Here is a 27036-nt window from a genome sequence, read left to right as displayed (position 1 = left end):
AATGCTGCTAGCTATGATCCCAGCTGATCTTGCTACCAGATACATCAGATCCCAGAATAAAATCTGCTTTTTTTTAATTTAATGTTGAAACATCCCCTGAAAAACAGGCACTCAAAGCTGCAGCTTCTCTCTAATAAAACAGAATTTTGTTACATAAAGGAATAAAAATAAATAATAAAATGAACCTAGCTAATTTCCTTGCATTTTGTATCTCATTAACATCCTACCTTGTTTTACTTATACACCAACCTCCAATTCTCTTGCCCTTCACCAAGAAACAGGAGGGTACCGAGATATAAGTTGGAGTGGCAGCTTGCCAATGCCGCTGGAGTTCACCATCCAACTGTGGCTTCACCACAACACTGCTTCATGGTCCATGCTCGCCATCTGACCAACTCTTCTTCTGGGCAAGCTGGCATTGACAAACCACCAGCCTTACCATGCCTACTCTTGGACCAACTCTCTCCCCACACCACTAATGGTAATATCACCAGAGGAGGCCAATGTTCTGGGTTCATGGGTTCAAATCCCACCATGGTAGATGATGAAATTTGAATTCAATAAAATCTGGAGTAAGAAGTTGGTTTAATGATGACCATGTGGCTGCTGTTGATTGTTATAAAAACCTACCCAGTTCACTAATGGCCTTTCAGGGAAGGAAATCTTTTGTCTTTATCCAGTGTGTCCTACAGCTAATTCCAAACCCACAGCAATGTGATTCACTCTTAACTGACCTCTGGGCGAGAAATGCTGTCCTGGTCAGTGGTGCCTATGCCCCGTGAAGGGATTTCTTTTAAAAGTGCCAGGTATTTACATGGCAGATACACTGCATGTAATTCAAGAAAATGGTGACATGAAAATTAGTGGGGAGCATTTCCTCATGGGCTGAAGGTGACTACAGTTAATGAGGGCAACCGTCACAATCAGTCAAGGACTCATCTGATTATATACACAATCAGTCAGGGACTTGGTCCTGCCCAGAGTCCAAGGATCAGAGACCTTGCAGTCTAGAAAATCGTCTGTGTTAAGTCCTGCAGGTCAAGTGCAAGCAGCCTGAGGATTATATTTTGGTGCCTTGTGTACTGTTGAGACGTCAGTCTTGGGGGTGGGATACTTTTCCTGAAATGAGATAAAGAAAGGAATTGAGTAGGATGAAGATGCATGGTTGTGGTGATGCATGTGCAGGAGAGGTGCCAAAGTGAGTGAGTAGAAGCACAGAGATGAGGAAGAGTTAGGAGTATGGGGATATGTGGTGAGCAGACGTGCAGCATAGTGGTAGCTATAGCCCTTGAGAGTTGCTGGGATGTGTGTGCCGTGGCGGAATCTGAGGGAGTGCTGACCCTGTGAGTGTGAAAAGATGGTGGCACTTAAACTTGCAGGCCATAGATCTTAACCGTGTGCTGCTGACCCACAGCAATGTGATTCACTTTTTGCTGACCTCTGGGCAGTTGGAATGGGTGAGAAATGCTGGTCTGGACAATGATGCCTATGTCTCATGAAGGAATTTCTTTTAAAAGTGCCAGGTATTTACATGGCACTTTAATCGAGAGGCAGCCTGTTTTGGGTCTAGTCTGGCTGTGACTTGTGGTATGGCCTCCCGTGGCAGTTGGGTGGAAACAGGAGAGCACCACTCCCCCGCCAACCCTTCCCCACCCCAGCCACCAACACATTTTGGTCCTTGTCTGCCAAGCAGGGACTGAGCTTCCCTAAGCCCTGGGCCATGCCCTCTGTGATGTTTGAGCAACACAGCGAGAGGATCATTTCCTGCCTTGCTAAATCTGAAGCTGGGATTGTAACTATGGCAGCAGAGGCCTGAAAGCCAGTAAGATCTGAACAGCGGTGAATACTTCTGGCCCTCCAGCCTCATGATTCCCAGGAAAGGTACCATGTTGCATAATAAATGAGGTGAGGAGTGGAAGGTTGTTTGGAAGATTTGCTTCAAAACATGGCGGACTGGGCATGATGAATCCTATTCGACAAAACGCTGACCTGAAAATGGGAAAATTCTGCCCAATAGCTTCACAACATTTGATTGTTGGAAATTCCTTTTTGTCTAGTTCTGGTTGTCAGACAAGCAGTCTAATAATTCAGTAGAGAAAGGTAGTCGAGAGAGGTGTTTGTGAGGTCAGGCTGCTTGTCGTCAGTGTACATATGTTAGGCCCATATAAATTTTTGTACAATTGGTAAACGATCCCCCGTTCCCATAATCTGCAATGGTTACCCCCTCGGCACTCCCCTGCTCACAAAACCATCGTTAAATTTGATTCTTTCCATTTGTGAAGGTCAGTCATATTTAAACTTGCATATGCAACAAATATCAATCACGCAAATCATCAGCCTGTAAGGTAATCAGTAATTGTTGTTACTTTAATATTCAAGTGAAAATGTTAATCATAAATCCTAACTCACCTTAAGCCCTAACTCTAAATCCATGGAAACTGCAGCAAAGTCTTTTCGGTCTCTCTCATCAGATCATGGGTTTATGTGTTGGATTTTGCCAATATTTTTGGAATAAACTAATTAGAAAAGGATGAGGAGAGATAATGGGAACTGCAGATGCTGGAGAATCCAAGATAACAAAATGTGGAGCTGCATGAACACAGCAGGCCAAGCAGCATCTCAGGAGCACAACAGCTGACGTTTCAGGCCTAGACCCTTCATCAGAAAAGGGGGATGGGGAGAGGATTCTGAAATAAATAGGGAGAGAGGGGGAGGCGGACCAAAGATGGATAGAGGAGAGGAGGGAGGAGGGTAACTTAGTCCCCATCTCCCTTTTCTGATGAAGGGTCTAGCCCCGAAACGTCAGCTTTTGTGCTCTGAAGATGCTGCTTGGCCTGCTGTGTTCATCTAGCTTCATACGTTGTTATCTAGAAAAGGATGAGGAGACTGATTATGTAAGAATGTAAGAAAGAGCTTCAGTTCTCCCCTCTTCTGCATCCTTAGTTTTCTTCACCACAGGTAGTCGTGCCTTTACCTGCCTTGGTCCTAAACTGTGGAATTCCCTCCCAAATCCTCTCCACCACTGTCTATTTTTTTTGTTAACATGCCCCTTATCATCGTTGGCCAAGCATTTAGTCACCTATATTAATATGTTCTTAGGTGATGTCAGGGTTCCGTTGAAACTACTTCAATGATAAAAGCTCTACATTTCTGTTGGAAGCCATGTCTAGCCAGTCATTAAAGATTTTTTTTGAAGTTTTATATCAATGTCACTCTCAAAAGGGAGGATGTGGTGTCGTTGTAATGTCAACGGACTACCCAAACCCCAGGCTAATGCTTGAGACAATGGGTTCAATTATCACAACGGTAATTGGCAAAATTTCAATTCGATAAAATCTGGAATAAAGAGTTGGCCTAATAGCGACTATATAATCACTGTTGTTAAAATCCATCTAGTTCACAAATTTTCTGTCAAAGAAATCTGCCATCATTCTCTGATCCAGCCTAAATGTGACACACAGCAATGTAGACAACTCTTAACTGCTCTCTGGACAATTAGGGATGAGCTATAAATGCTGGCCTAGCCAACAATGCCCACATCCCATGAACATTTTATTTTAAATCATGCAGTTTAGCCATGGTGAAGTCTGCACATTCATCTGAATTGATGCCCCCATGCAACCAACCCCAGGAATTTGCTAGCTGGTTTGATTCTCAGCTCCTTCTTGGTCATTAAATGTGGCAGTTAATGCTGATCATATATATTGCACTATGAGAACTCCGGTAGAATATCCTTTTATAATCAAATTAAGAAGCCGGGAATAATTGAGAATTGAACAGTTCTCGCAAGACAAAATGGGAAAAGACAGTTCTGATTTTCTGATCTTTTGGTCCTCTGTATTAGCCAACGCAAGACAGTTTTATTTGTAATCACAGAACTAGCAGCCACATTTTAACAAAACTCATCCCTAACATGGAGACTAGTTCAAACAAGGTTGCTCTGTTTGTGATAGTACATCACCTTCAGGCTTTCTGTGTCCATGTACACCACTTGATTTCAAAACCAGCCTCTGGAGACCAAACATGACATGAAAGGAACAAAAATCAAACCCATGGGACCTGGAATGGAGTCCAGATGTCAGACAATCAAGGAAGAATTTAACAAGTTTAAACATACATTTTGGCAAGACTTGTGCAGCTACAATTTCTTATACTCCAGAGATAAGAGTACAGATAGGTCTTGAATTCACACCAAAATTCTTTAAATTGTCAGTGCCTTGTTACACTGTGTTACATACATGTATATTGTAGGAACATTACCTCATTTGGTGGGCCATGTAAGGGTTTCATTTTTAAGACAGAGAATTCTATCATTTTGATCTACAGCAAAGAACATTCAGTCAATTTAATTCACAAGAGTTGTTCACACTTCCTTTCTGCAAACCAAGAATCCATCAGATTTCTCACATGAGAACATTAACGAGGAACATTTGCTGAAGAAAAGTGGCCTAATTTAAAACTGATCACACTTCTACAATACATATCTTGGAAATGACAGTTCCAATATCAGTCAGCAGGTGCTTAATACATTCACATGGCCCCCTCTGTTTGCTGTTCTAACAGACGCATTAACATGTAAAATAATCTGAAGTCCTAATGTGAATCATTAAACAGATCATTTGCAAACCCTTTCAGTTGAATAAACTCTTGCCACCTGTAAACCCTTGAATTAGATGTAATTAAATGAAGGGTAGCCTCGACTGAATTGCTCTGTGAAGTAAAGAGTTATTACCAAAATGTGCCTTAAAATCGTTTAAAAATTCTGGTAGTATCATCTTGGATATTGAAAGCTTTCATGGGAATTTCAGGACCACTTTATTGTGCAGAAAGATTCAAGGTAATAGTTTTAATCAATTTGGAATGTTTTCAAACAAATCATTATGCAATGGTAATTGTTTCAAACAATCCCTATAAAATTACGAAGTTTGGAGTCAGTACCTCTTTCGGAAGTTCACTCTATCTGTAGTGAAATATGAAAATGCTTCTGTCATATTGATGTTAGCAGAGAAAGAGCACCTCAAAGGCAAAAGGGCAGCTGAAGAACTCGCTGATTGTCTCTTTGAATGTTGAATATTTGGATCTCCCTTAGTCTGCAGAGGAAACAATTTGAGCCTTATTTTAATAGGTCATCCAAAGGATGTACCAACTTAACACTTGCTTCATTAGCAGCAGCAGTGACTGTCCTTTGATTCGAGGATTACACCTAGTCATGAGTTTACTAAATAGACTACATTGGCCCATTCTCAAACTGCAGATCTTTGGAAATGTGGGCCAAGGTTTCCCACAAGGTATTGGGATCTAGAGTGCAGTAGTTGCCCTGTGATACCACTCTGCCCTATAGTTAAGATGCTGTGACTCCAAACGTGAGGTAGTTAGATGAACAAGTCACCATTTTGAAAGACTGTTGGCGAATTATTTCCAGTCATTAATGGCAACGCTGCCACCATCAAGGAGAGCTGCAGAGAATCATTGAAGTGTTTTCTTCATTCCCCCATTGGAACACAGTCCATTTGAGAGTTCAAAAAGGAGGACTCAGCGGGGGAAGAAACGTTTTGACTAGGCAGACTCACTAACCAGTCCATTATTGTTGATTTTACAAGAGCTTTGCCTGAATGGAGCTGGATTCAAGAAGGACCAAGCATTTGATCCTGCCATTAAATCTGGAGAATGTGGTGATAATATTGCTGGTGGCACTTTACCAGCACTCTTATCGTTCGCTGATATGCAGTCTAGTTTTCACAGCAGTACATGAGTGTGATGATGACAACTGTCCATAAACTATGACATTTGTTGCCTTGCTGAAGTCATTGTTGTCAAACACACTGCAGTAGTTTATCAAAGCACATCTGGCCCACCGTGGCATTTCACTGTCCATGGTTGAGTTTTGAGAGAGGCAAGACAGAGGAAGTGCTCACCATATTCCCAAGTTGAATATTTGACTAACCAGGAGTGTGTTGATGTAAATTTTCTGTTGGTAACATTGTGTGGGCTGCAGATACCTGAGAACACCACCACCCACAAGGTCCCCTCCAAGCCACTCACCATCCTGACTCGGAAATATACTGCCATTCCTTCTCTGTCGCTGGGTCAAAAAACTGGAATTCCCTCCCCAAAGGTATTGTGGGTGAACCCACAGCACACGGACAAAAGCGGTTCAAGAAGGCAGCTCACTAATGCCTTTTCAGGGGTAATTAGGGATGGTCAATAAATGCTGGCCCAGCCAGTAACACCCCTATTACATGAGAAAAGAAGAAAAAATTCAAAACCAGGCCAAGTTTATTGCCTGGAGAATTGAAGAGATTGAGGTTGGCTTGAAACTCTGCTCTGGATGAGCAAGGGCTCAGCAGTGATCTGCAAACTGTAGGTCATGTTGTCATTGCTGGTCAGCTTACTTTTTCACACAGAGGTGACCTGAGGTTAAAACATTTTCTATCTCTCTGACATCTAGCCAGTGGACAGTCGATCATTGTGGACGTGAATAATTGGCGACAAGTAGGTTGTAAATGTACTTGGTCAAATGTTTTAGGCATATTGATGAATACTGTAAAGAGTTCCTGGTGTTGTTCTCAATATTCCTGTTGGATTTGTCCAACAACAAAAACCAGAGGTTGGTCTGGAAGATCTGAAGCCACACTACATCTCTGGCAGGATTTCCTCAGTCACAGGAAGGAGGTGATTCAGGAGAATGTGTGTCAGGATTTTCCCTGGTGTAGAGAAGAGGGAAATAATTTGATTGTTTCCACGGAATGATTTATCTTCCTTCTTGAAGGTACTTGTTATTGTTGCATTTCTGAAGTAGGAAGGGGAGTTCTTCTTCCTCCGAAATCTGTAGTAGTAATGCGTGGAATCTGAATGTGAGCAGAAGTTCACTAGCTCTGAAGACCTCAGCTTGAACACATCAGGGCTGCAGGCTTTGTTGTTCTTCATTTGGTTAATTGCTTATTGCAGTTTTCCCGTTGATGGTGATTCAGTAACAGATTAAAGCCTAAGGTAACGGGGATAGATAGCCTGGCTGAAGAGGTGTTGAAAGTGTTATTTCCAATGTTGAAGAAGGCCATTGCCATCTACAGGAAGAGAAATACTATCCTGCTTAAAGATGGTCCTGATGGCTACAAAACACCTTTGCCATGATCATCGGCAAATTCTTGGATTTGGGGCATTCTCTTTACACTACATGACGTCCTTTACCTCTCTGGTCAAAGTTTGCACGTGACTTTGCTCAATGTAAAGGACCTTGGGAACCCATCATGGTTCACATGATTTTAGGGACATATGAAACCCCATTAATCACCTTGTCAATGTATTGCTCCTGTCTACACCACAATGTTTGCTTGTTTTTGGGAAAAGGACTGTGCACCAGCCCCTGACTCTGCTGCCAAGGGTGGTCCTACCAGAAACTAGGGGCTCTCAACAACATCAGTCAGGGTGCACAAGTCTCCCCATCATCTCAAAGTGACAGTTCATGGAGGGGTGGGGTGGGGGAATCACCTCCTTCCTACTGGATCCAATTTCAGTTTGAATTAAGGGCTCAAGGGGAGAAAAACCCACAGCCTGCTGGCTACAACAAGAGAATATAATCATCTGAGCCAAGCTGTAAGCGTCAGCCAACTGAGCGAACATAACCATACCTCCCTTTTTGTGCAAAAGCCCAAATGAGTTCTCTCTGCTCACTCTGTCTTTTCTGTCTTCAGTTCACTGGCAGTAATTTGGTGGACTGTAACCATTCTGCAGTCCTGTAATCACTTTTCAGTCAATTAAAGTCAAGACGAATATTTATTATCCAGTTGTACTGAGAATGTGATGCTGGGTTGCTTGATAGTCACTTGAAAGTGAACAATGATGATGTGGAATGGTGTTAGCTAAATCAAAAAAGGATGGTAAATTCAAGTCCCTTAAGAGATATTAACTGGATATTTTCAATAATTTAATAGCTTTATGGTCACTTCTACTGATGCCAGATTTTAGTTTCCAGATTGCCTTTCTAAACTGAGTTCATACTTCCGAGCTTCTGTGCTGGGCATTGAATTCAGTTTCCAGACCAATGGACTAGTTCAAGTCGATAAAATTTATTGCGTTGCCACCCCACTGCTACTAATTGAGACTGTTATAATTCAGCATGTTAAGGTACAACAGAGTGAAAGGTTTTTGAAGCAAAATAATGTCGATGCTGGAAATACGACCTGAAAACTCAGCAAGATCTGAAAATGCTCAGCAGATATGGTAGCAGCTGTGGGGAGAGAAACCAAGTTAATATTTCAAGTTGAATGTGGAGTTTTCCCAGCATTTTCACTTAAAGATTTTATTCCATAATTGTTGAGGAGCAGCATCATAGTCTGAGATACCATTTCAATTTCATGTGGTTGACATTGAAACAATGTAGTCCCCAGGGTTGTTCATGTATTAACTCTTTTGGCATTATTTCAGTGTTTGGACTTGTGGTTGCTCACAATTGAGAAAATCAATTTTTTTTATTCTTGTTGGTATGTTATGAGTATTGTCATCATAACTCAAACAAGGGATAGAATTGAAAATTAGGTCCAGCATCAATATGCATGTCAAATGTGCATGTCATGATTTTGATTATCACAGGTTCTACTGTGAAGAGGAATATACAGTATTTCATAACATTGTGAAATTGGGATACAGTGTTTTATTGCTGGCCTGTTAAACTGGGGGAATATATAAACATATGGTGTAAATTAGTGTAAAGAAACTGATTGTTAAAATTTCTGTGTAAGTTGTTGTGTATTCTGAGTCAATTAACTTCTACTCTGCCATTATTGTCCTACCAAGTGGAAAAAAAAACTATTCAAATTAATTTCAAATGACCCATTTCAACATTATATTTGACTACTTCATTAATTGAAATGTTCCCTTGTCAAGAAAAGACAAATGATTATTTGGACTATGCTATAATGAAAAAAAGACTCGCTCATTGTTGACGTGACTGCTAACATTCTGTGGTATTAATGCAAAACCTCACCATTCCAGTACCATGAACAGCTGTACAGAGAAGTAAAAGTACACCATTGACCGGCTGGAGTTTTGTGCACGTATGTGCTGCAATACTGTTAACTATAAATAGAGATCCTTATCCAGCCTGGGATTTGAGTTCCGCCACAGCCGATAAAGCTTCAAGATAGTGGACAATATATCCTGAAGTAATCACACTTCAACAACACACGAAAGACGTGGAAAAAGCTGAGAGTCCTCAATGCTGATTGTACAAAGAAACTCTTTTAGCCCTAAACACTGTTCTTCCCTCTGAAGGCTAAAATCCAAATAAGTTTTAGCAGTGACTGATAAAGATCTAATTTTTACTGCTGACTGTTAAATACGTCAACAAAAAAAGTCTCTTTGCCTCAGGCTAGACTTCAATAGATCTCTATCTGCAATGCTAAATTGCATTCTGAGCTGCATTAGAAGTGAAATGTTGAAATTATCAAAGTTATTTGGGGCATTGAAGGGCTTCTGTTGCCGAGTTGACTGACTTCGGGAGTATCTATCATAACCACCACCTCACAGTAAAGACAGTAATCATTAGTACTGGCAGCAAATTAAAATTAAAATGTTCTCTAAATTTTTCCTATCACTAAGTTTTCTCCCTCTTTTTGTTCCTTTTCTCTTAAATTTGAATAATTTAAGATCCGGTGAGTATCAGCTGAGGTTCAATTGGCTGCATGTTGCCTCTGAGCCACAGAGTTCCAAGTTCAACTCCAGAGATTTGACCACAGAGATCAAGGCTCTCACTCCAATGCAGGAGAGCTGCTCTGCCAGAGACACCATCTTTTGGATGAGGTGTTAATTCAAGCCTCCATTTACCTTCTCAGGTAAACATAAAATATCCTGTGAGGCTATTTTGAAGAAGAACATCAGAGTTACTCCGTCATCTTGGTAATTACCCAGAAGCATTGGAAGCTCGTAGTTCCTGATGCTTTCTCCATGGCAGTGCTTCAACCAATCAGAGTCTATTTGCCAAACATTTGGCAGCCCTTTTCTCTTTTGGCATCAGTTGTTATGAACATTGGAATTTTGGCATTCTTGTGTTTATCCTGATGATTAGATGGCAAAAAGCTTTGGCAATATTTCTCTGTTTTTAACTATATTCAAGTTCTGTGCTACTAAACTTTGTTGCTGTTTAATGCCTCAGGTTAAAAATACTATGATTCTCACAAAGTTAGGCCAATTTGGGAAGACTTTTACATTCACAGGGAGGATCCATTTCCTTATTCCCATTTCTGGTAATATTTGACTACACCGAATAAGACTGTTGGTAGTGAGCCTACAAGTAGCACTCTCCTACATTTTCTGGCTCATTAAAAGTTTGGAATCACTAAGTATTGCTGGCTGAGACCTGAGTGCTTTAGTCACACATAAACATAGCAAAACTCAAGACCTAGAAGCCGGAATTGGCCAATCAGCTACTCAAGCATGTCCTGTCATTCCATAACTGATCTGCCACAGGCCACAACTCCTCTTTAATGCCATTTCCTCATAGCCCTCAATTCCTTGATATCTCAAATATCTATCTACCTCCTCTATCTATACTTGCAGTGATCTGGCACCCACAGCCCTCCAGGTAGAGATATTCATTACCCTCTGAGAGAAAAAATTCCTTCACAAGAGTGGCACGGTAGCTCAGTGGGTTCGATTCCACCCTCAGGCCTATGTCTGCGTGGGTTTCCTCCGGGTGCTGCGGTATCCTCCCACAGTCCAAAGATGTGCAGGTTAGGTGGATTGGCCATGCTAAATTGCTCATAGTGCTCAGGGATATTTAGGTTAGGTGGGGTAAACATGGAAAATGTCGGGGAGTGGGTCTGGGGGTGGGATGCTCTTCGGAGGGGCAGTGTGGACTTGTTGGGCCAAATGGCCTGTTTCCACACTGCAGGGATTCGATGATCTATGATCTCAGTATTAAACCAGTGTCCCCGTATTCAAAAACCATGTTCCTTTGTTCAAGACTCCCCCACCAGTGGAAACATCTTCTCAACAGCAACCCTCTCAAGCTCCTTAGATACCTACATGTCTCAATAAGATTACCCATCATTCTTCTAAACTCTGATGAAAAAGACCTAGCCTCCTTAGCCATTCTTGATAAGTCAAACCCTTTATCCTATGAATTAGCCAAGTAAATCTCTTTTGAACTGCCTCCAATACCAATACTTCCCTATATTTTAAAAGCAGGGAACAGAACTGTACACAATAGTTCAGGAGCAGCTTCAAAAACACCCTGTACAGTTGTAACAAACCTTCCATACTTTTAAGCTCCAACGTCCTAGCAATAAAGGCCAAAGTTCAGTTTACCTTCTTAATTACTTGCTGCAACTGCACACTGACTTTTTTGTTTCATTTACAAGAACACCCAGATTCCTCTACGTTAGTCTGACCTTCCACAAAGTCATTAATGTACATCATAAATAATTATGGCTCCAGGACTGACCCTTGTGGGACACCACTGCTTATGTCTTTTCAAACTGAAAGAAAAAACCCCGTTAATCCTGACCCTCTATCTTTTGTGTGTTGACCAATCCTCAATTCTTGCAAATACATTACCCCCAATATTAGGAGCTCCTATCAGATACAGTAACCTTTTTATGTGGTGCCTTACCGAATGTCTTCTAGAAATTCAAATAAACAATTTCCTTTTCACAGAAATATGCTGACTGTGTTTGATTGTGTTAAGCTTTTCTAAGTGCCTTGCAATTTTTCCCTTAGAAATGGACTGCAGAATTTTCCTAATGACACATGTTAAACTAACTAGACAATAGTTCTCCGTCTCCCTCACTTTTTGAACAGGGTGACACGTTTGCAGTTTTCCAATCTGGTGGACCCCCCCCTCCCACCCCGGAATCCAATGAGCTCTGGAATATTTTGATCAATGTCTCTACCATCTCCACAGACACTTAAATTAAAACTCTTGGATGAGGCCATCAGGTCCTGGTGTCTTGTCTGTCCTCAGTGCTGTTAGTTTCTCAACTACTTGGTTCCTCTTGCTAGAGATTGTTATAATATCTCTTCCATTAGTATCTTGTTTATCAGTTATCTTTGGGATATCTGTCATGTCTTTCACGACAATGGCTGATGTAAAATATTAGTTTAAAATATTTGCCATTTCCCTATTTTCCTTTATCAATTCCACTGTTGCATCCCTCAAGGATCCCTCATTCACTTTAGCTACTCCTTTTATATACTCTTAGAAGCTCTTGGCTACTTACTTTTATATTTCTTGGTGATTTATTTTCATATTCAATGTTTTTCTCTTTTTCTTAGCTTTTTCATCATCCGTTGATAATTGTAAAAATGGTCCAATCCTCTGGCCTGTACCATTGGTTTTCATAGCTTTGTCGGTCATAGTTTTCGATTTGATTTGTTAACCATGGGTGGTTCATTCTTCTCATCGAGTCCTTGTCACATATCACATTCCCTATGGAATGACAGTTCTTATAGCACACAGTTTACTGTTGTTCTCGGTTTCCAGTGTCAATGGTATGGATGCTGCAGTTTGGCTTTCGTGTTTTGGTGTAGAGAGGAACAAAGACAGCTAGGATTCCTGTTCCTGGTTATAATCATGTGATTCCTACAGGCAAGTATGACTATCGGGTAGGAACAGATTTGACTGAAAAACTCCACCACAGTCTAGGTCGCTGGGTGCTGAAGAAGTGCGCTCAGAGTCTTACTATCCCTTAGAGTCATGTCCTTAACATGAGTCTGAGTCACTGTGGGGCAGAGTGGAACGAATATGAAGAATAGGCAACTTGCCTGATCTGTGATCTCTTTTATGTTTACAGATATTTCAAGGTAACACCAATCCCAAAGACATTGCTTTAAGGCAGTTTCCTCAGACAATCTTGACGCGATACGTTCGCATAAGGCCACAGACATGGCAGGGTGGTGTTGCACTTCGGTTTGAACTATATGGATGCAAAATTACAGGTAAAGAGTCAACTTATGAGAAATCTGAATGTTAATAATAGTTTGCTCACTCAGACAAATCATAAACTCTACTTACAAAAGAACTAACTGTTTTCTACAATACCAACCATCTTTTCCACAACTTGATTTTTAGCCAGTTGAGTTTCGACTGAAGGAGGAGTGTTCACCATGTTTAGAAATCCCAGAAACAAGTTACTGGCAAATCAAACAAAAAAAAATCACTCTTAAGATGTAAGTGTTACTGACTAGGCCAGCATCTACTGTCCCCCCATTAGTTGCCCTTGAGGCAATGAGCTGCCTACAACTGAGTGACTTGTGAGGCCATCTCAGAGGGCATTTAAGAATTAGTCACAGAAGTGGGGAGCTGGAGTCAAATGTAGGCCAGATTGGATGAAGTTAGAGATTTCTCTTCCTGAAAGATTTGACTGAATCAGATGGGCCTTTGCAATAGTCATTGTTAACAAGACTAACAGTTTATACCAGTGTTATTAATTGAATTTAAGTTCAATGAAACATGACTGCAGGAGGGTGTGTTTCCTCCTCAGTGCCAGGGTTCACAATGTCACAGAGGAGCTGCTCAATCCTGTAGGGCTGAAATCTGTCCCAAAAAAATTGATTGCTTCAGTATCTGAGGAGTTGCAAATCGTCCTAAACATTCTGTTCTCATTGGCAAACATTCGCACTTCTGACCTTATGATGGAGGGAAGGTCATTGATAAAGCAGCTAAAGATGGTTGGGCCTGGGACAATACCCTGAGGAACTCCTGCAGAGATGTCCTAGAGCTGAGATGACTAACCACCCACAACCACAACCATCTTCATATGTGTCAAGTATGACTCTAACCACTGGAAAGCTTGCCCCCTGATACGCATTGATTCCAGTTTGCTAGGGTTCCTTAATGCCACACTCAGTCATATGCAGCTTTAATGTCAAGGGCTGCCACTGTCACCACACCTCTGGAATTCAGCTCTCCTGTCGATGTTTAAACCGAGGCTGTAATGAGATCAGGAGCTGAGTGGCCCTGCGGAACCCAAACTGGGTGTTGCTGAGCAGGCTACTTCTGAGTAGATGCTGCTTGATAACATTGTTTTTGTCACTTTACTGATGATCGACAGTACACTGATGGAGCAGTAATTGGCTGGGTCGGATTTGTCCTGCTTTTTATATACAGGACATACTTGGGCAATATTCCACATTGTTAGGTAGATACAGTGTTGTAACTGTACTGGAACAGCTTGGCTAAGGGAGTGACAGGTTCTGGAGCACAAGTCTTCAGTTCTCTTGGTGGAATGTTGTCAGAGCCCATAGCCTTTGCAGTATCCCACGGTGCCTCATGGGTGCCCAGCCTTGAGTTGCTAGATCTGTGAGAAGTCTGTCCCATTTAGCACGGTGATAGTGCCACACAACACGATGGAGGTTGTTTTGAATGTGAAGGTGGGACTTTGCCTCCACAAGGACTGTGCAATGGTCACTCTTACCAACACTGTCATAGACAGATGCAACTGCAGCTGGCAGATTTGGAAGGATGGGGTCAAGTATGCTTTACCCTCTTGTTGGTTTCCTCACCACCTGCACTGCATCCTTTAGGACCCAACCAACTCAATCTACTGCCAAGCCATTAGAATCATTAGAATCCCCCACCCAAAATACAGTGCTTCCTCTAAGTGTTGTTCAACATTGAGAAGTACTGATTCATCAGCTGACGGAGGACGATATGTGGTAATCAGCAGGAGGTTTCCTTGCCCATGTTTAACCTGAAGCCATGAGACTTCATGGGATCTGGAGTCAATGTTGAGGACTCCTAGAGCAACACCCTCTCAACTGTATACCACTGCCCTGCACCTCTGCTGGGTCTGCCCCGCCGGTGGGACAGGACATATCCAAGGATGGTGACGGTGTTGTCTGGGACATTGTCTGTAAGGTAACATTCTGTGAGTATGACTATGTCAGGCTGTTGCTTGACTAGTCTATGAGTCAGCTCTCCCAATATGGCACTAGGCCCAGATGCTAGTTTGGTTTCATTTCTTTGAGACTTTGTAGTGATTGATACAACTGAGTGGCTTGCTGGAGAACTTCAAAGGACAGTTGAGAATCAACTACGTTGCTGTGGTATGCAGACACATGTAGGCTAGACCAGGTGAGGATAGCTGTTTTCTTCCCTGAAGGACATTTAGTGAACCAAATAGGTTTTTCCGAGAATTGACAATGATTTCATGGTCATCAATAGATTCTTAATTCCAGAATTTTTTTATTATCAAATTCATATGCTGCCAGCTGCCTTGGCAGGATTCCAACCTGGGTCCCCAGAACATTACCTGGGTCTCTGGTTTAAAAGTCTACCAGTAACACCACTTGGCCATTGCCTGGAGGACTGCACAGAAACAAAATGGTTTTAGCTTAGGAAAGTGTCATGTCAGTGCAGACCTGCAGGGCAGAAGGGCCTGTTCCTGTGCTTTGCTGTTCTTTGTTGTTTTAAGTGTCCAACCCTCACCATTCCCTCATTCTCTCAGCTCTGGAGGCGTGGCGCAGTAGGATGATGGGAAGAAGGTGTGGGAAGCAGTACTAAATTGGAGAATTTCAGTTTGGCAAGATGAAACTTGCTCTGCCTCCCCGTGTAATCCATTGAGACATTGTCATCTCACCCATAGAACTCTGCCAGCCTGAACCCAAAACATGTGCAGGGCACTGCTGGAGTTTGGAAGATTAGACAATGTACAGCTTGTTGTGCCATGTACTGGTAAACTTCGCACTGTAGTCCAAATAAGACCAGTTATTTGGTGGAGGATTGTTTGGTGAATTATCTACAACCAGATGGGGAACATTCCCCCAATGTCCTAGTTAACATTTACTCCGTGTTGTTTGAGAGAGCTCACTGTGTATAAACTGGCTGCCATGTTTCTCTACATTGCAGCTTGCCTGTGCAGCAATAATACATCATTGGCCAGTAAGTATTTTGTAAAATACTGAGGCTGTTAGAAATGCTGTAAAAATCCAATCTGTTTCTGTCTTCAGTTCCATGAGTAAAACCTGTCGAGTCTGGTGGTGTGCATAACTTCCCCAGCTGACACTTATAATTGTGCCTTATCTATGCCAATATAACAAATTGAGCAAAGAGTTTCAAAGAAATTGGCAGACTTGTAAAAAAATTCTGACAGAGAAACAATCGTGCAATTCAGAAAGAATTGTCAAAATAAGCCTCAGATTGCTAAATGTTAGCAAAGGTGTAATGTTCTGCAACACCTCTTTCAACATTCACTGCCAGTGCTCAGCACAGGCAGTGTGTACCGTTTACAAAATGCACTACAGAAATTCACCAAAGCTTCTCTGACAACACCTTCTGATCCTGTGATGTGTACCACCTAAAAGGGGAAGGGCAGCAGATGCACAGTAACACCGCAACTTACAGGTCTCCCTTCAAACCATACACCATCCTGACTTGGAAAAATGTTGCCATTGCTTAATTGTCACTGGGTCCAATCCTGCAAGTTTCTCCTGAATAACATGATGGGTGTCCATACACCCCAAATTCGAGAGACAGTCTACCACCTGTTTCAGGGCAAATTGGGATTGGCAGTAAATACTAGCTCAACTGGCAGCACCCACAACTCATAACTGAATCAAAGTAACTCTAGAGTGATTTACCATGATTAAAGAAAGACATTAGAGGTTCCCTTGAACTTCCACCGGATAAAACAAGAAATAGCATGGTCAGGTCACTTCAACCCCAATGGCTCCCCTCAGCAGAGGTAAAGTCACAGGTAACACTGATTGTCCGTGTGAAATGTTGTCACAAGGTTGTCATCCTTGAAGGGTTAGCCGCCTTGAATCAGCTTCAGGGCCATGTCGGTTTCAGAGTAAAGCTACTCATCATCAGGCACAAATTGGAAATCCTATCAGACACTCACAGGGTCACTGATGTGAGCTTCCTCCAGAAGTCCGTAGCATCACAAGTGCCAGTCTTCCGCCAATTCTATTCACTCTGTGCCATGTCAGGAAACATTTGGAGGCAGTACACACTGCAAAAGCTATGGGTCCTGACAAAATTCCAGCAATAGTACTAAAGAGCTGTGCTCCAGAACTTGCTGCTCCCATTGCCAAGCTCTTCCAGTAGAGTTACAACACAATGTGAAAGATTGTCCAGGCGTGCCTTCTACACAAGAAAAACAGGACAATTCCAACCCAGCCAATAGCTACCCCATCAGCCTCCTCTCAATCATCAGTAAAGTGATGGAAGGTGACATCAAAAGTGCTACCAAGCAGCACCTGCTCAGCAATAACCTGCTCAGTGACAGCCAGTTTGGGTTCCGCCAGGGCCACTCAGCTCCTGCCCTCATTACAGCCTTGGTTCAAACATGGACAAAAGAGCTGTATTCTAAATGTACTGTGAGAGTGACTGCCTTTGACAACACGGCCACGTTAGGCCAAGTATGGTATCAGGAGATCGAGAAAAATTAGACTCTGTGGGAACCACGGCTGAAACATTCTGCTGTTGGAGTCATATCTAGCACAAAAGCGATGCTGCAGTTGTTGCAGGTCAGTCATCTCAATTCCACGTCATCTCTGCAGGAGCTCCTCAGGGTAGAATTCTAGGCCCTTTTTTCTGAAGAAGGGTCTAGCCCTAAAACGTCAGATTTTGTGTTCCTAAGATGCTGCCTGGCCTGCTGTGTTCATCCAGCTCCACACTTTGTTATCTAGTATTCTAGGTCCATCCATGTTCAGTTGCTTCATCAACGACCTTCCCTCCATTATAAACTCAAAAGTAGGGATGCTCACCAATGATTGCACAATGTTCAGCGCCATTCACAACTCCTCAGGTACTGAATTAATCCATGTTCAAATGCTGCAATATTTAGGCTTGAGCTGATAAATGGTGACTGAGTTTCATACCACCTAAGTGTGAGGTAATGACCATCACCATCAAGAGAGAATCCAAACCTTCCAACCCACAACCATTTCCATCTAGAAAGATAAGGGAAGCAGACCCATGGAAACACAACCATCTAGAAGTTCCTGTCCAAGCCACACCATCCTGACCTGGAGACATATCACCATTTCTTCAGTATATTGAGTCAAAATCCTGGAACTTACTCCCTAACAGCATTGTGGGTCTACCTGCAGGATGTAGCCTACGGCGGTTCAAGAAGGCAGCTCACCTTTCTCAAGGGCAGCTAGGAATGGGTAATATATGTTGACCCAGCCAGCAATTTCCACATTCCATGAGTACATAAAGAACAAACAGACACGTTTGAATCTTCAGCCATTTCCTTATGGACCAGACAACCTTGTGCACAATGATTGATCTTCTTGTTGTAATGATGTACTTCAAAGAATGTGTATACATAGCCATTACCCAAAATACCAACTATTAGCCACTTAATGAGCACTTCGCACCAGGGCGCAATGCTTTGGTTGGCTGGAGGAGTTCAGGGATGGTGGATAAGCCTGGTAGACCATTCTGATCTCAGACTGGAAAATACCCCAACATTGCCCATATTCCAACCCTCTCTGAGATACTATCTCTCTCTGCCTGGTCTGATCGTCATAGCCCATACTTTCCCTCACCACCAACCACTTCCTGCCCAGGCCTCCCTCCCTGCCCACACTGCAAGACCCTATATCCACCAAGCACATAGACTGGTGCCTTGGCTTGTAGTTCCAGCAGTCGATATACCTCTCTGATAGCAGCTTCCACACCCTACAGAGCTGCCAACCAATCAGATGGCTATCAACTGTCTGTGGCTGGATTTCCTCCTGACTGAGGGGGCAGGATTCCCGCTCCACCCAATTGATGCCATTCAGAATGTTAAACGTTAAATGTTAAATTAAATAGAAAAAGATTGGCTTCAATGTTTTGCTGAGTCCAGTGTTCATTAAGTCATTCCCCCCACCTTGTTGGATTGTTTGCATGGATGTAGAACTTGTGAAGAGTACTGTTCTGACAAGCAGCTCAGACAAGACTCCACTGAAGCCCTGCAAGCAACAATTATTCTCATTTTCACATCTGACATACGATCAATGGTCACCCTTCAGTACAGCCTCATTAATTAGCAGAACAGCTCATAATATTATGTGAGTTTGTGATAAAACTATATATAATTCTAAAAATACCTACAAAAAGGCTAAGATATAATTGACGTATAATGAATTACCATTTATATTGCAAAGCTACAATGTAATCAATCATCTAAGCAGCTCCAGATAATAAGGCATCTCTTCTGTTAACAATGTGTTATCATTGGAATGCAAACAGAAAATGTTGGAAATGCACAGCAGGTCTGACAGCGTCTGTGATGACAGAAACAGAGTTAATATTTCAAGTCACATACAAGTCTTTATACAAGCTGAAGAAAGGTAACAATATAATCAGTTTGAATGCGAAGGGTGTGAAAATTTAATCAGGGCTAGGAATGTTGAATGATCAGGTCAGCTGTGATCTTATTGAATGGTGAAGCTGGCTTGAGGGACCCAAGTGGCCTACTCCAACTCTGAACTCCTCTGGTCATATGTTTAATACTGTTCTGAGGGGCAAGAGAAACAGTAGGGAAGGCCTGGGACAGGATAACGGCTGAGAGATATTAAGTGGTGTGACGTGAAACAAATGGCCAAAGGAAGTGGTAATGGTAGTTGCAGAAAAGCAAAACTTTACTGTGTGTGAATAATTGAAAACTTTGTCTGAAAGCAAAATCATGACAAACAAAATGAAGTTCTCCATGTGACAAAGTAAATCATGAATTTCGGGGAGAGGATTCATTGTCTCAAATTACTGAACTCAATGTCGAGTCAAGAAGGCTATGCAAAGTGTCCAATTGGAAGATGAGGTGGCTTTACTCAAACTTGTATTGAGTTTCACTGCAACAGGCCTAGGTTAGAGAAGTGTGTGCGTGCGTGTGTGTGTGTGTGTGTGAGAGAGAGTGAGAGAGAGAGCAAAGTGGTGAGTTTAAATGGCTAGCAACCGGAGGCTCAGATCATGCTTACCAATTCATTTGACATATCTGTCAAAGAGGTCATATAATCTGCATTTGGTCTCCCCAGTGTAATGAAGACCCCTTGTGAACAGTGAATACAATAGATTAAGTCGATAGAAGTACAAGTAAATGGCTGTGTTTGGGGCCTTAAACAGTGAGGAGATAGGAGGGTATTACGTTTATTATTATTGGAATCCTTGGGTTGTTATTGGAATCTGCTCCTTCTCAAAAGATAACAAAAGAGCACCTCAGCCAGCATGCCTGAATAATTGAGATGTGCTGTGAATTAGTCAGTGTATATGCAAAGAATCATCGAAGTTAAGCAAATTATCCATGAGCAGAATAGAATGAAGGATGAGATGCTTTTAAGAAAATCAAAATAACATACTTGCTGTGGCTCTTTCTTAAACACTATTACATGTGAGCAGGCTGAACAGAGTGTATAGGTGAAGCTGCTTGCATATATAAAAAAAACACAAGGGCATAGACTTGACATGATATGCAAACAAAGCAAGGGTGATGTTGATAAAAATGTTTTTCACACAGTGAGTTGTTAGGCTATGAAATGCAGTTCCTGGAAATATGGTGGAGGCAGGTTCAGTTGAGGCATTCAAGAGGGCATTAGACTTTTTTTTGGATAGCCATGATGTGCCGGAATACGGTGAAAGGCAGGACATTGGCACTAGACAATATAGTTGGACCGAATCATCAAGCCAGGGCAGGCATGGTGGGCTAAAGGGCCTTGTTCTTCACTGAATCATACAGTCGCCCAATTACAATGAGATTGATATTTGGCATTCAACTGGTATGAAGTGTCACAGAATTTTGTAGCTGCGTTCGCCATTCCTCTCCTTGCTAATAGGTTTTGCACTCAGCTTCAGTTAAATATTTGATATTTATTTTATCATAATTGTTCATTCTGGGATCATACCTACGTGTACCTTCATAGTAAAATTTTACCTTATCATTCTCTGATACCTGATTATTGTTGTCTTGCAGATTACCCCTGCTCTGGAATGCTAGGAATGATCTCAGGACTGATCTCTGATAACCAGATCACTGCCTCATCCTCCATGGACCGATACTGGGGACCTGAACACGCGCGGCTCCTCACCAGCCGAGCTGGCTGGGCATTAAAACAGAGCCTTCCATCTTACAATAACGAATGGATCGAGATAGACCTGGGAATGGAGAAAGAGGTGCGCAGCTTGATCATTCAGGGTGTCAAGCTGAGGGATAATAAGGTGTTCATGCGGAAGTTCAAGCTCGGCTACAGCACAAATGGATCAGACTGGAAGTTGGTAACAAATCCTGGCAGCTCCAAACCAAAGGTAAGTAAACTGGGATCATAGCTTTAGACACAAATATGTCTTTTAGAAGTCGAAGCAAGACACAGAATTCTAAAGAGTGCCATCATGCTGCCTCAAAAATAAACATAGAATTCTTAGAGTATAGCAGCAGCCCAGTTGACCCATTAAGTTCACATCAACTCTTCAAGGATCATCCCATCCAGACCCACCACCCCGCTCGCCTACCCTGACCCTACATTTCCCATGGCGAAACCACCTGGCCAGCACATCGCTAGACATTATGAGCAATTTAGCAAGGCCAATCCACCTAACCTATACATCTTTGGACTGTGGGAGGAAACCGGAGCACCTACAGGAAACCCACACAGACATGGGGAGAATGTGTAAACTCCATGCAGACAGTTGCCCAAGGTTGGGATCAGACCTGGGTCCCTGGTGCTGTAACGCAGCAGTGCTAACCACTGAGCCACTGTGCGACCTCAAGTGCTTTTACAATAAAGACACACTATACAATACACAAAGACACAATATGCCACACTATGTCTAGAGCCTTGTGTCACATTTGCCATGTTTCCAATATATAAAATGGTGAACATTTTGTACCTTATAAAGAATTACTGTCCTTTTCTGTTCCCAGTTCAGTATATGTTAGGTCACTTCTCTACAACAGAACATCGCTACCACAGAAAGACAGCACTTTGTTCTTTGCATTACACCTGAAAATGCAAAATGCTTCTTTAGTTAAACAGAAGACTCTGTATCAATTCGGATTTTAGGGAGGAGTAGGTCAGAAGTCACATGACACCAGGTTACAATCCAAATACTATATTTGAAATCACAATTTTTCGAAGCACTGCCCCTTTTCCGGGTAAAGTGCAGAGGCACATAGGCACAGACTTTATAGCAGAAAGATCAAAAGATCGTATGAATGGTGTGAGTGGAGTGTTGAGAAGTTGAATATTAAGTCTCTGCAGGTGAACAAAAGTGTCAGTGTGAGTAAAGTGTCAACAGCTGAATAAAAAGTGAAGGGATGATCTGTAATCCAATTAATTAAGGCAAAGAGATAAGTACAAAACATTAAAAATAAGCTGATGTTGGAGACAAACCAAATGGCTGGAATGTCATGGTAGGTATAAAAGTCGCATGCTGCAGGTTTAATCGAAGTAGCATGTAATCCAAACCTGTACAAACTAATTATGGTAGAGGGATCATAACAAATTATCAGGTGATGGTGTCAAAACAGTACGATAAGAAAAATTTTACAGATTCAGAACACTATGTTGGGGTTACATGTAATGTGACATGAACCCAAGTTCACAGTTAAGGCCGTCTTCATGAGTACAGAATTGGCTGTCAGTTTCTGCTCAGCGATTCTGTTTTGTTGTGTATCTCGAAGGCCGCCTTGGCGGACACTTACCCAAAGATCGGAGGCTGAATGTCCTTGACTGCTGAAGTGTTCCCTGACTGAGAGAGAACATTCCTGTCTGGCGATTGTTGCGCAGTGTCCATTTATCTGTTGTCGTAACATCTGCATGGTCTCATTGATGTACCATGCCTCAGGGCATCCTTGCCTGAAGTGTGTGAGATGAGCAACACTGGCCGAGTTGCATGAGAATCTGCCATGTCTGTGGTGAGTGATGTTCCCACGTGTGTTGGTAGTGTGCATATCAGTGATCTGGCATACCTTGCAGAGGCTGCCCTGGCAGGGTTGTGTGGTGTTGTGATCAATGTTGTCCTGACGGTTGGATAGTTTGCTGTGAATTATAGTCTGTTTAAGGTTTGGTTATTTTCCACCACATGTGGAAACACCACCACCACGTACAGAGCAGACCTAGTTCACCGGACAAAGGGGAAACGTTTCGAAAGCTTGTGATTTCACATAAACCTGAGGGTCTGTAACCTGATGTTGTGTGTCTTTTCATTTTGTCTATCCTTCAGCCAAAGAGTAGCAAATCTGAGGAATACACTGCCGTAGAAGACTATGGAGGCCAGGTCATTGAATATATTTAAGACAAAGGGAGATAGGTTCTTGATTGTGAAGGGTGATCGAGGGTTACAGGGAGAAAGCAGGAGAATGGGGTTGAGAAACTTATCAGCCATGATTGAATGTTGGAGAGGACACAATAGGCTGAATGGCCTAATTTCCGCTCCTATGTCTTGTGGTCTTATGGCGTTATGGTCTTATCCCAGTCCAACACCAGCACTGCTACATCAGGGTAGAATAGGACCTGAAGTGAGAGGAAAATGGTATGGTTTATTTTGTTTTTATGCATGTGAGCAGTTTTCAGTGCTTCACAGCTTGACTCTTGCATACAGTTGTCAAAGGGAATGACAATAAAATACTAGATAACAAAGTGTGGAGCTGGATGAACACAGCAGGCCAAGCAGCATCTCAGGAGCACAATACTCTTCCTCGAGGTAGTATTGATGCTTAGGGAATGCTTGAGAAAATGACACAAGAGAAATAGTTGCAGGACAGGTGTACAAATTTCAGTCAGAAGTTGCAGTAACCTAATATCGCCCAAGAATGTAATAAAATATTGACAGTTTAAACAAAATTTACACCATATTATAAATACTAGGCATGGTAGTCTACCAAATTCACTGTATGTGAAAATATCTCTTGTTCACTTTTTCTGGCAATTTATTGAATCATGGAAAGTTTTCTTAAATAAGGGTAGAAATTGGTATGTATCAAATAAAAACCAAACGAATTGTGGATGCTGTAAAGCAGAAACAAAAACAGAAATTGCTGCGAAAGCTCAGAAGGTCTGGCAGCGTGTTTATAGAGACATCAGAGTTAAGGTTTTGGGTCATGTCACTCTTTCGGGCATAATGCATGCCACATTGACAGTAGGATAATATATGTTCTGCTCCTAAGTTGGTGATAGTTCATGGCAATCTTTGTTTGGTTTGAATTTTTGAGAGAAATTGCTGGGACCACACTTGTTGACTTACAGTTATTGTTAAGAAATAACACAGGAAAAGCTCACCGCTTGATGTGTGGCTTTTCCACGGAGTGTCAGTACTTATTTTTCAATTTGTGTTGGTTTCCTTGTCAGATTGCATAAGATTCATTGAATAATTTCAACATCTGTTGTATGTAATTCCAGATTTATATTCAAACTGTCAATTTTTGAAAATTGGGAGCAACATTGTAATGACACATGCTGCTAAGTTATGAAAATATAATGCAGATAATACCAATGCAGCTCATATTTTTGTCTGAGAAATGAGCAGATTTTATCTCTGGTGCGTGTTTCTGTTAATGGATTCAGCTAATGTCTATGTATTTCTTTTCATATTGTCTAGACATTTGAAGGAAATACCAACTATGATACGCCAGAAATTCGGAAATTTGAACCATTGTTAACAAGATACATTCGTATCTACCCTGAGCGAGCATCGGCAGCTGGTCTGGGACTACGTATGGAGCTGCTGGGCTGTGATATTGAAGGTACCAAGACTTCTAAAAATTCTCCATGACTTGCTTGCTTGGTGTATCCATCAACAGGAACTGCCCTTAGGGGTGGGCTGCAAGATTAAAACAAGATGAAATGCTTGAAATTGAAAGTCCCACTCACAGTTAAATCTTCGTTTACTTTTGTGTGTCAGTAAGGGCTGGCAATTTGTAATCTCCCTTCATTATTCATTAGCGCAGGTGTTCCATTGGTTGTAAAGGAGATTGCCTGGAGGATATATGGTTCAGTAGATTTATGTTAATGGTTAAAATATTGATGTTCGAAAGCTTGTATAAACTTTACAAATAGGGGTATTTGAAAAGCAGTGTCTGATACATACGTAATATTTTTGCCTTTTTTTACTGCTGCAGTCATTTACAACAATGAGACAATTTTAGAAAAAATTCCCATTTGCACTAGGAGATGTAATGTATCAAACATTGATGAAAGTATGTTGGTGTGTTGACTGTAAAGTCAAACATGATTGCTATTTTCTTTGTGTGTGACCCCACGTATCGGATAGCATTGTCCCTTATGCAATATGAACTTAGAAAAATGGTAATGAATTTTGTATGAAATTTCTATGGATGCGGTTTCAACATAAGTGTCAGTCTGTTCAAGTTAATTATAGTAGTTATTCCAATTACCTACCTCGCTGGACTGCACGATGACAGTAGGTTTAAACAGAGGTTGTTGTGCTCACAAACCCGGCTATTTGACCCAAGGTTTCAAAAGATAACAACAGAACTATTCAAAACATATCAATGTTTATCTTCTGTATTTTGCTTCCAGTTCTTGTTACTGACCAAGAAGTATGAATGGCATGATTCTATTCATTCACAATCAAAATCAGATACTGAAGCTTTGACATCACTGTTTATTCTCCTGCTAATGATCTTGTCCCCTCAGTACACTTCGGCCAACAGCAAAAATAATGTTTTACGATTTTGCTAAAACCTTTCCAAATTCTGAAAATCTTTTTAAAAATCTCCTTTCGCCTTCTCTGATGACTGTAATCTTCCCTTATAGCTATTTTGATTGTGCCAGCCTTGGCTTAGCGATAGCATTCTCACCCCTGAGTCAGGAACTGCAGTTTCAAGTCTCAATCCAGTCATAAACAAACAATATTAGGTTGACAAGTCAGTGCACTGAAGCGCTGAAGAAGTGGAGCAGTCAGAGGCGCTACCTTTAGAATGAGATCTTAAAGTAAGTCTATGACTAGCTCTTCAGGTAGGTATAGATGATTATACTGCTCTGTTCAAAAAAGAACAGGGAGATTCTCTCAGTGACCTGGTCAAGATTAATTCCTAAGTGAACATCACCAACTTATCTGGTCATTGATTTCATCAGGTAGATGCTGCAGTTTTGATTTTAAAACTGTGACAGCGTTGCAGAAGTATGTATTTGGTTATAAAGAAACTTGGGACTTCCTAAAGCCACAAAAAGCCCTGTATGTTCTTATTTCTTTTACTCCTTAAACTTTAATTCATGTTAATGTTATTGTGAATTTTCACTCCAGCTTCATGTCTCTAAGATCTTATTTAAATGAGGAGTTGTGTGCCATACTAGGCACATTGTATATCACTGAACTATAAATTGTGCATTTTCTTGTAAATTCATTTTAAGTAAAAGCAGGAGTGTAACAATGTATAATCAAAATTCCCAATAGAAAACAGTGTTAAGTCAGTGCAAGACTTAGGATTTGCAACCCACAATTGCCCAAATGTTTTCCACATGTTTAAAGATTAGAATATAGGATGCAGATTCAATTCCAAATGTGTTTTTATGCTGTTCTCTGTGAGGGACAGGTTAGAGGGGTGGCAGTGGGTAGAGCTGGGAGCCCTCAGGATCTGTAGCAATGCATTTGTCCAGTTTATACTTATTATGATCTTTTAGAATTGAACATCCCAACATTGGTCCTATCAGCAACTTCAATCAGGCAGTCATTTAAATTGGAGCCCCTTGAATGTTAAAAGTAGTTCTAGAGTGGTAGTAATGAGCCAAAAATAGTTAAACTTAGGTATTATTAATCTAGCTGTCAGCATTTCATGATTCGCTAAAATGCAGTACGATTCTATTAGAAAACAATAAAAGTAGATCAGAACTCATTCTGAAGAATCTGTACCTAAGATGGTGCCGTAAGAGGCGATTTGAAGCTGCATTCGTGAGTACATGTGACAATAAAGCTAATTCAATTAAATTCAGCACCTGAGAGTTTGGCACCTCTTCAATGGACATTTTGACAAACTGGTGCAGCCACTTCACTAATGATTCAACACCAACAGTATAGATACTGCATTGTGAAATCCACACCATTTTACAAATCAATTCCCCATTTCAAACTTCATCAGCTATCAGAACGCACTG

At 41.5% G+C, this 27036-nt stretch overlaps 1 protein-coding gene across 4 annotated transcripts in view; it reads left to right on the top strand.

Annotated features, from left to right (window-relative positions):
* Positions 1–27036, top strand: part of nrp1a (neuropilin 1a) — a 184250-nt gene that overhangs the window by 120857 nt on the left and 36357 nt on the right. For all 4 annotated transcript variants that reach the window (XM_048554486.2, XM_048554476.2, XM_048554466.2 and 1 more), the window contains exons 8-10: positions 12789–12933; positions 20898–21229; positions 24521–24665. In XM_048554486.2, the coding sequence (XP_048410443.1) occupies positions 12789–12933; positions 20898–21229; positions 24521–24665 (622 nt within the window). The remainder of the gene's footprint in view (positions 1–12788; positions 12934–20897; positions 21230–24520; positions 24666–27036) is intronic.

Source organism: Stegostoma tigrinum, chromosome 2 (assembly GCF_030684315.1).
Source record: "Stegostoma tigrinum isolate sSteTig4 chromosome 2, sSteTig4.hap1, whole genome shotgun sequence".
NCBI classification, from domain to species: domain Eukaryota; kingdom Metazoa; phylum Chordata; class Chondrichthyes; order Orectolobiformes; family Stegostomatidae; genus Stegostoma; species Stegostoma tigrinum.
Note: the sequence above shows the minus strand (reverse complement) of the source record. Positions and strands in the feature narration are given on the sequence as shown.